This window comes from Nannobrachium achirus (genome assembly GCF_963921795.1).
Source record: "Nannobrachium achirus genome assembly, chromosome: 3".
Taxonomy (NCBI): domain Eukaryota; kingdom Metazoa; phylum Chordata; class Actinopteri; order Myctophiformes; family Myctophidae; genus Nannobrachium; species Nannobrachium achirus.
Window position 1 is genome coordinate 57,775,337 of NC_137812.1, and position 10,290 is coordinate 57,785,626.

Genomic DNA, 10,290 nt, shown 5'->3' on the forward strand with positions numbered 1-10,290 from the left:
AGCTGCTGCTGGTGGTCCCTGGATCCAATCTAGTACATAGGGGTGATCGAGCCTTCTCTGTGGCTGCCCCTAAGCTCTGGAATGAACTCCCCCTCACTATCAAACTGGCACCCTCACTCTGTTTTTAAAACACATTTTTATTCCCAAGTTTTTAATCCAGAGTGAGTCTTATCTGTTTGTTTTTGAGTTTCTATTTTTATTCCTATCTGTGTTTTTATGTTTATGTTAGGTATTTTGTTGTGGTTTATATCATCTTTTTATCAATTCATATTGATGACCAACTGACCACCTGACCCTAAGGCACAGTGACTGTGTCATATAATGTCATGTACAGTACCCACAAGGTCTCTGTCTGGTAGAAAGGCCTTATCTACTGCCATGGAGCCTGTAACTAAAACAATGAGAATTGTTTTGGTTTATAGGGCTCAGCCAAGGACATCCTTTCAGAAACTTATGAACTCTTTGCCACGTATATGGAACCCACTTGTGGACAAGAAACATCCTATGAACTGTTGAAACGTCATCCATTGACTGACCAAATGAAACTCATGTCAAAACATAATTTGTCAGAGAGAGCACAAACCAACCATTATTTCTGTACTGTACCTGTCTTGAATTCTCTCTCTCCAGTAAACATTCCATTCTCACTCTGAATCACTCTCCTGTCTTATTTCTGTGTGATGGATTAATGTATCTCATAGGGGAATAAGAAGGTTTTGTTGTTTACAAATAATATTTCTATCAGTTTATCTTTGTTTTTATTTCTGATTTTGCTGTGATTGTACCTTATTGTTGTCCCTAGGACACTTTTCCAGAGTGCTTTTCTGTAAAGCACTCTGTTATTTTTAAATGTGCTATAGACATAACGTTGGATTGGATTGGATTGTAGATGTAGATTGTAAATCTTTGAATAGACAAAATATAGCAGGGTTTAATTGGTCAATATATGTTTCTTCTTTTCCCCAGTTTTGTTTATTCAGGATTCCGGGCATACATTAAATAATGACGTATACTAACATTTTATGTTTAAACACCCAAGTCAAATAGTCAATGTATGTTTATAATAATAATTTAAATCTACAAAGTAACTTGTAAATAAAGTTTGGAGATTAAAAAGTAGCCTGCAATATTTGCCTCTGAGATGTTCGTGGAGTTGAAAATATGGTAGGCCTATCTAAAAACGGAAATAATAAATAATCAAGTACAGAAATTTAGTAAATGTACAAATTTATACTCACCTATACCCACGTATACTAGTTTTATAAGCCTATTGTGGGTATAAATTATAACTTATTATACCCATTACAATGAGTATTTATAAACTTGGGTTTGGTAATGGCGTGGTGTAGCAATTCTGTAGGTCCTACTGTCTACAACTCTACATCTTTCACAGGTAGGCCTACATCTGTACAGTAGGCTACACTGGTCTGTTATCTGGGTTAAACCATAACTTTCTATTTATTGTACATCTTTAGGTGTCCAGGGTTAAACCATGTATATTCTATAGTTGTGTTACTGCATCTTTACCAGGTACTGCACTTCTCTGGGACTGGGCTAAACAACCTGTGTTCTGTGTATTTACTGTACATCTCTACACAGGTCGGTTCTCTGAGACTGGGTTGTTAAACCATGTGTTCTATTTCCAGACAGTGATTTGCAATGGGCAGACAGGACGAGACCTTTAAGTACAGACCAGTGGATCAGACAGAGTGGGTCACGTGATACAGTAACGCTTCAACCTGCCTTCTCTCAGCTAGCTGTCCGGTCCGCTGTTGTTGCGATTTAAAAGGTAACATTTTCTCCACCAGGATTAGGTCTATAACCTAGTTCAGCTGTAGTCGTCACAGTAGCGGCTCAAACTTCTATACAGCCAAACGCCCCATGCATTGACAATAACACGCGTGCGAATTCTTTCGTTCTCCAAAAAGGAAATGATCAGACGTGGTTATACAAATCGCTCCCGACTGTAGGCCTGAATTCATAATAAACATAGATTGAAACACGTCGTAGAATGCCAGCAATTATCTCACAATTTGACTACATTCCTTCCGCAATGAACAGAAAACAATATCGTAGCGTTGACAAGACTGATATGACAACGACGTGTCGGGTCGGATTTGTGAAGATTACAGTCAATAAAGTGCTCTGCACAAGACTGCCTCCTAATCCCTGTGTGAAAGGGATGGGCAGTGCACCGGTTCAATCCGACTTTCTCCCAAAACGGGTGAAGATTTGAAGAATGAATGGATGATTCATTCTGATGTGTCTAACCAACAAACCTATAGACCTAATATGCTGCCATGCTGGGTGTTATTAAAGAGTTTTAGATGCAAACTCAAACAAACATTTTACAATATAACAGAAAAATAAATATTGCCATCATGTCAATGTATTATTTTATTTATTTTTGTATACTTGCTTGATTTGGCCGATAAACCAAATAAAGATCACATACAGTAGGCTATCAATGTAATCTGATAGCCTAAACGACCTACAATATTAGTAGAGTAATCTCCTGTGTACCTTTGATTGGTTGGTTGATTGATTGATTGATTGATTGATTGATTGATTGATTGATTGATTGAATAGGCTACTTTATTGGCAGTTTGCAAAAAACAAGCACAGGAAAGTACAGTTATATACAAGGTCTGCTATGTGACATCACAGTGGTGTGAGTGATTCAGACAGGGATCTCCATGTATGGGCATATATGTTGTGATGTCATGGGAACCACTCTATGCCCATACTGTATATGGAGATCCCTGATGTCATCAATATTAAAGGAGTAAGTAGTTCACCCCCAAAATGACTTTTTTTCCATGGAGACTCGAGTTCAATAGTATTTATTTGGTGTTTGTCACATTCCTGAGACAATAATTTGATTTCAATAAATTTACCCCATTGATTCCGGATGGGAACCCAAATGCATTTGGGTCCCCATCTGGAATCAATGGGGCTAAATTTACTATATCCACATTTTTGTCTTAGGAATGAGACAAATACAAAAAAATATTATTGAACTCAAGTCTCCATGTCATGAGTAATCAATAGAAAATAAGTCATGTTGGGGGTGAACTACTCCTTTAAGCCCATAAACAGGACTTCATATCCATATATGTCGAACTGGTCCAATATACATCACTGGCCAGACGGCCAAGACATGGCGCGACCTCGCCCCTTTGCTTGTCGCCCTGAGGTGTCTTACTAGTAAATAAAATTTACTTGACCTGACTTATATTGTTTTGAATCAAATTTGGAATATATTCTGTTCCATTCTCTAGGATGGCAGAGCCCCCCCTGTCATGTGACTGTTTTGTGTCCTTGCCCCCTGGCTCTCGTGATGATCATGTGATCTTTGGGAAGAACTCGGACCGTCCCAGGGATGAGGTTCAGGAGGTGGTGTACTTCCCTGCTGCCTCTCACCCCACAGGCTTCATGCTGGAGGTAGGCAGCCTACAGCCTTGTACCCTAAAGCAGTGATTCTCAACCTTTTCAGGCCGCGACCCCCAAAATAATCATATTTTAACTGGGGACCCCCACCCTGTTTAACTGATCCCCAAACTCATCCCCAAATTCCCCAGGCCACAGGTTGAGAACCACTGCCCTAAATATGTCTAGTAGCTGTCAATCATTGCAACAGATGACTGTGAAGTGACAATTTAAGGAATTTTAACAAAATAATGTTTAATACCTACAGTAAAAAAGAAAATAAATAAGACCATTACTTGCCTGGCTCTCTAGACCATAGACCCGCCCACCCTCTGAGTGGACGCTGAGTCTGAAATCAGGCTAGACCATTACTGCATCAAAAGTAATCAACAAACTATAATATAAAAGGGTGGGGGTTCCCCAGTTCAGATATGAGTGCTTTGGGTGGTTGTTGCGGCCTGAAAAGATTTCATTGTTCATGGATTCTATATAAATTGTGAACCTATCTAATATCTAGGTAAAAGTGAAAATTGTAATTCATCTAATTGTCTTCTCTTGCACTTATCCCTTTGGTCCACAATTGAAGGAATACAACTAAGAACAATATTGGCTTATTTTCTGTTCAGTAGTACACTGATGGCACTCTGATTTGATTATGTTTTAATAGACATCTTATTTAGCTCTCTTTTTACACACAATTATAATTATCATAATTCCAGAAGGCTTTCAGAAAAAGTACACTTTTTTATGAATTAAAAACAAATTGAATGGTTTTTGAAGTTATTTCATGAATAAATAAAAGAAAATTTGAAGAAATTCCATACATTAGAAAAACAATGTTATGGTAACCATGCAGGACCTCCGATTGTTGTGTCAATTAACTTCAGCAATCAAATATGAGTAATTGAAAAGTGCTTTGTACAATCAAGTCAACTAATACACATTACAGTCTACTAGGTATGTCCACATTTAGATATTAAATATTGTTTAGCACTTGAAATGATAAAATACATGTACTTTTTGACGCCGTTCCTTTGGCGGCTACAAATCTTTCTCTTTTTCTCTCTAACTCTCCCTCTATAGTGCACATACATCGAGATCCCTCAGGTAGAGCACACCCATGCTGTGGTCCTCAGTAGGCCTTCCTGGTTATGGGGTGCTGAGATGGGTGCCAATGACCATGGGGTCTGCATTGGAAATGAGGCTGTGTGGACTCGTGAGCCTGTCACACCTGGGGAAGCTCTGCTGGGCATGGACCTAGTCCGGTAAGTATTGAACAATTTTTTACATCGGAATCCGTCCTCATAGGTAGAATAAAAGTGTAGTGTGACCGTGCCCTAACACAATGTTTTACTGAAACTCTCGACCCTTCAGCAGAGGGTTCTGTTTAGATAATAATACTAATTCTCAGTCAATGAAATTACTTCATTCAGCAACATTTCCTAGAGATCAGGTGCATATGAAGCACGCAACATTTTATAAAGAACCTCTTGATTAAAGGAACATGGGAAAATGAAGTCACAATCCTTCCTCATATAAAACACTCATATGAAACACCCCAATACAAGGAAAGTGCAGTGCACGGCTCAGGGGTAGAGAAACTGTCGAAGCATGAAGGATTCCCAGTTCGAATCCGGGCTCCCTCTGAGTTAATGTCGAAGAGTCCTTGAGCAAGACTCTGAACCCCTAGTTGCTCCCGGTGAGCAGGTTGGTGCCTTGCATGGTTTCCTCCGCCATCGGTGTATGAATGTGTGTGTGAATGGGTGAATGTAGTGCACAATCTACGTAAAGCACCTTGGATAAAAGCGCTATATAAATGCACCATTTACCAGTGCTAAACATGACAGCGTTTTGGCACCAGCTTTTCCCGTTCCTGTTCAATGTAAACCAGCATGGCTCTTGATTGGCAGCTTGGGACTGGAACGTGGAGACAGTGCATGGGGGGCGGTGACAGTGATCACTGGCCTCCTGGAGCAGCATGGCCAAGGGGGACCTTGTAGAGAGGATCCTGCACCATTCAGCTACCACAACACATATCTCCTGGTGGACCGCAATGAGGCCTGGGTTCTGGAGACGGCTGGCAGGCTCTGGGTGGCACAGAAAGTCACAGGTGAATTTTGTGCTGAAGCTGCAATCCACAACTTTAATGTTCCACTCAGGATGGGTCTTCCGCATGAAAGACCAAAGAAAGTCTACCTCTCTGTTAATGAATAATCGTATTCTAACAGTTATACTAACAGTATAGGCCTATGTTACAGTATTAAAAGTGGTATTAAAGGAGTAGTTCACCCCCAAAATGACTTTTTTTCTATTGATTACTCATGCCATGGAGAGTAGAGTTCAATAATATTTTTTGTTTTTTGTCACATTCCTAAGACAAAAATTTGATTCGAGTAAATTTACACCCATTGATTCCGTATGGGGACCCGTTTCGAAACGGGTCCCCATCCGGAATGAATGGGGGTAAATTTATTGTTATCACATTTTTGTCTTAGGAATGCAACAAAAAAACTAAAAATATTATTGAACTCTAGTCTCCATGGCGTGACTAAACAATAGAAAACTACTACTTTAACAGCTAACAGCAGCTTCAATTAATTGAATTGGACATGTGGCTTTGGATAGATTAGTTCTTCCAAACAGTATATGAACTGTAGATAACGTTTAAGGAACTGAGGCTTAGGCCCCCATATCCATTCCAGTACTTGAAGTATTGAGTCTCGGATAGAATCGTTGATTGTGTGTTCATTGAGACACATATAATAGAATGTAACTACTTGTTTCTCTCAGAGGGTGTGAAAAACATCTCCAACCAACTGACCATCGGCACTGAGATCACAGCAGAGCACCCAGAGCTGCGGTCTGTGGCCCAGGCACAGGGCTGGTGGGACGGAGCGGGAGAGTTCAACTTTTCTCAGGTATTCAGCCCAGAGAACCCCCCCGCAAGAATGGAACTGGCCAAGCAACGGTACAGCGGAGGCACAGAGCTTCTCAAAAAACATGATGGTGAGGGGAAGACACTGGACAGGAACTCAATACAGCAACACCTCACAGGCTGTATGCAACAGGAAATGCTTATGCCCAATAACTGTGAATATATCATTCTGAAAAAAAGTGTACAGTATATACCAGCTGTCTTTCACACACATTCAGCGTGAAAGATTGAAAATCTGTTATTTTCTGCGAATGATACAACAAAGTATAAGTTAGGCCTTACCCTGCCTTATCTATTTTCACTCCTTGGACAGGATCAGTGACAGCTGAAGTAATGATGTCCATTCTAAGGGACAAGCCCAGTGGCATTTGCATGGATTCGGAAGGTTTCTGCACCACTGGCAGCATGGTATCCATCCTGCCCAGGGACCCCAGCCTGCCATGCATCCACTTCCTCACCGCGACCCCAAACCCTTCTAGGTTTGTCACTGGCCAAGACCTAAATAATAATGCAATTCCACTTTCTTAGTCTGCTGTATCTAAGCCTGGCCTAGAAGGACTACACACTCCTCATATAAAGGACTTTTAGAAAAGATGCTGTAAAAAATATAGTTTTTCATCTTTTCCCCAAATCTTATTCACACGCTCTTGTTAATATATTTCATTTGTTAAATATTTATTAGACCACAGACAGACTAAACCACTTTCATCCTGACATCCATATGTTGGCCAAATTAATTAGCAAATCTTTCTTTGTATCGCTTCACGATGCATTATGCTAATTTTGCTACTCTTCTTGCGTGACACTGTCATACGACAAAGTATAAAATAGGGTATTCATTTAAGAAAAAACAAAAAAGGTGGATTATGGAGATACAAGTTTTTTTTAATGTCTGTGTTCGTGCCTCATGTTATACCTTGCTGTCCCCTTGTGTTTCTGTAGGTCTATATTCAAGCCTTTTGTCTTCACTGGGTGTATGAGCCCAGTTTTGAGGGTTGTCTCCCCACAGTATGGACCCGACGACCCAGTCAGGATTCAGCCTCGCTTCCAGAGAAAGGTGGAGCGCCGACATGACTTGTACAAGGCCCATCAGGTGGCACATAACACTATGAAGACCAACCCAGTGAGTACTGTTGAAAGACTTGCACAGTAAGGCACTGAAGAGTGTACAATTCGAACTTGAAGGACGACTTCACCCATTTCCAACCTGTCTTCATATAATTGGTCCTCATGAATGCTCATGATAAAATGGTTCAATCTACTTGGTCTGTGTCTCATAGGAGGGCTGTAGACATTCAGAAACCTGCCTACCACTGCCCTATTCTATTATATCATGCTAACTTTAAAGGAATATAAAATCTAGCGTTTCTTTTAGCTTGGATTCCCCATCGTCATCGATGATGTCACAGCTAGATGGCTTTCTAAACTATCCACAGCCCTCCTTTGAGACACAGACTGAGTAGACAAAAATTGTGCCATATTATAATTAGCGTTAGTGTGCACCAGTTATGTGAAGATAGGTTGAAAATGCCGGGTGAAGTTGTCTTTTAAGGGTCCATTTGGTTGCATAATTTTACGCTCTTCTGAGTTAAATTGACACTATTTTAATGTGTGGCATGATCTTCGTTTCTCTGCTTTTTCTCTCTCTCATTCACTTTCGGTCTCTCTTTCTTTCAGGAAGAGGGTTTAGCGGTCTATGAAATCCTAAGAGAGCTGGAGGTTCAGTGTCTGAGTGAGATTTCAGCCATGCTGAACGGAGAGATATCAGGTGATGAACTGGGCGACTTGTTCTTCGACTGTGTGGACACAGAGATAAAGTTTTACCAGTGAGAAGGTAAAGTCTACAGCCATTATCTTTGTGTTGTATGTTGATGCCTCCTTGTTCATTAATTTGTTCAGTGGTTAATATTATGCCAGACCATTGGTCATTTCTCAACATCTGCTGTATTTAAATTGTCTTCTGTTACAGTGCCCCCAAGTGGAGATTCCTAGTGCTCTCAGACTGCAGGAGGTGGCCCTGGGACTGTTAATGCTCCTTGTTCCCTGTTCAGCTTCTGTCTCCCTCATAGTCACACAAAACACAACCCTGACATCATTCCATCATTAACACAGACTAAATGTCTACTCTAAACCATTGTTTTTCACATTTTTCCCTCATAACTGTCAAAGCCCTGAGGGTCCCGCGACCGCACTTTGAGAACCACTGGTCTAAACGCTCCATGTGATTGGAGCATTTTATCATCAGGGAGCAATGACTGCACCTCATTAGTGAATGTAATAATGTAGATTACACAGGCGTCTATAGAGCTGATTATGACAATGTAGAGCTGAACATGACATTGCACAAATATTGTAGGTACAGTATGGTATTTGTTTAACATGCTATTTATGTTGCCAGTGTATGGGGTCATTTGATGGACACCCCTAGGGGAGAGATTGAATAAAGATTGTACTCAGTTGTGAATTGTGGTTTTTTCGCCCCCAACATTATGTAAAGATTTTAGTTAAATTGCACAACGATGAAAGCATTTAATACTCCAGTTCAAATGGTGGTTATTTTAGAACGGAGGTGGTGTATGCCACTATACCCCCCCCCCCCCCCAACTCGATTAGAAAATACAGTCAAACAGTTTGTGTCAAGTGTATTACAATCTCTCAAGACAAGAGTCAATGATGGGACTAAAAAAGAAAAGGGATAAGTGGGTGGTGACGATGGCTAGCCAGAATGAGTGTATTATGATTATGTAATGTATGTGTAACTCAAACTTAAAGTAATGTTATGTCATGTATGTAGGTTACTGGCAAAATGCATACAATATTGACAGCATATAATATTGACAATTTGAAAGCTTTATAATATTTTGCTGCTTAAACCCCTGCATCAATTTTGTGGGAAAACCTTCACAGAAAATAGTGTGTATGTACTAGTAGGCCTTTTGTTACTTGTTACATGATTTTTAAAGGATCTCAGAGAGTGTCTTAAAAAGACAGAAAAGTAGCCGCACACACCGTAGCCAAAGTGCCAAAGTTTTATTGTTTGGACACAGAGATTAATTATATTATGATTTTTAAAAACAACAATTGAATAGTAAAAGCACAGTCAGTGACTGTTTTTATTAATCCGAACTAAGAGATTGCAATAGTGAGAGAATAGTGGCTACTGCTCAATGTATTCATTATTAAATAATATTTGTAAAGTAACTAAGTACATTTTTGAGGTATTTTGTACTTTACTTCAGTATTTACATTTTCAATAGCCTATACTTCGACTCCACTACATCTCGGATCCAAATATTGTACTTTTACTCAACTACATTTATTTGAAAACTTTAGTTACGTTGTAGATTTTGATTGTTATTACAAAACATACAACCAGATAGCCTACCACCACTTCATTTCATTGCATAATATGAGTACTTTTCCCACCACTGTTAAAAGTAATCCTCCGTCCACTGGGTGGAGGTAGTGCAACTCATGTCAGACACTCTGAACAGGCAGCAGGATCTTTACATTGGTAGATTTTTTGTCAGGCTAAAGCAGCAAACTAGGCTAACTAGATACGGGATGGTGTTTTTTACTGGTGTTTCAGTCCGAGTGTGGGGAAAGGGTGCGTTCGGAAATGCGCACCGGACTGCGCGGGCGTTTATCGTGGGCTTGCCCAGGCCTTACGGCCTGGGCATAAATATAACGATTGCATTCACCACGGCTTCGTAACTCGCGCGGCGCTCCGCCGGCCGCGCGGCCCTGGCCCGCTCTTCGCGGCCACTCGCGCCTGCGGCGCTCGGGGGCGAAGAGCAGGACCAAGGTCCGCTGGCCTTCGCGCCGCTTGCAATGTCGTGGACAATAAAACGAGCGCACCCTTTCATACACTCTGACTGAATCACCAGTAAAAAAACACTATCTCAACTGGATACATCCCTGTCCCG

General features: G+C 40.6%; 1 protein-coding gene across 1 annotated transcript; it reads left to right on the top strand.

The window, feature by feature from the left end:
- Nucleotides 1–1,720: 1,720 nt before the first annotated feature.
- On the top strand, nt 1,721–8,793 carry scrn2 (secernin 2). Its single transcript, XM_080722845.1, has 9 exons — nt 1,721–1,789; nt 3,282–3,444; nt 4,513–4,694; nt 5,340–5,539; nt 6,220–6,435; nt 6,678–6,843; nt 7,307–7,487; nt 8,042–8,198; nt 8,334–8,793. The coding sequence occupies exons 2-8, from the start codon at nt 3,283–3,285 to the stop codon at nt 8,192–8,194; spliced, it is 1,260 nt and encodes a 419-aa protein (XP_080578971.1). The 5' UTR covers nt 1,721–1,789; nt 3,282; the 3' UTR covers nt 8,195–8,198; nt 8,334–8,793.
- The last annotated feature ends 1,497 nt before the right edge of the window (nt 8,794–10,290 follow it).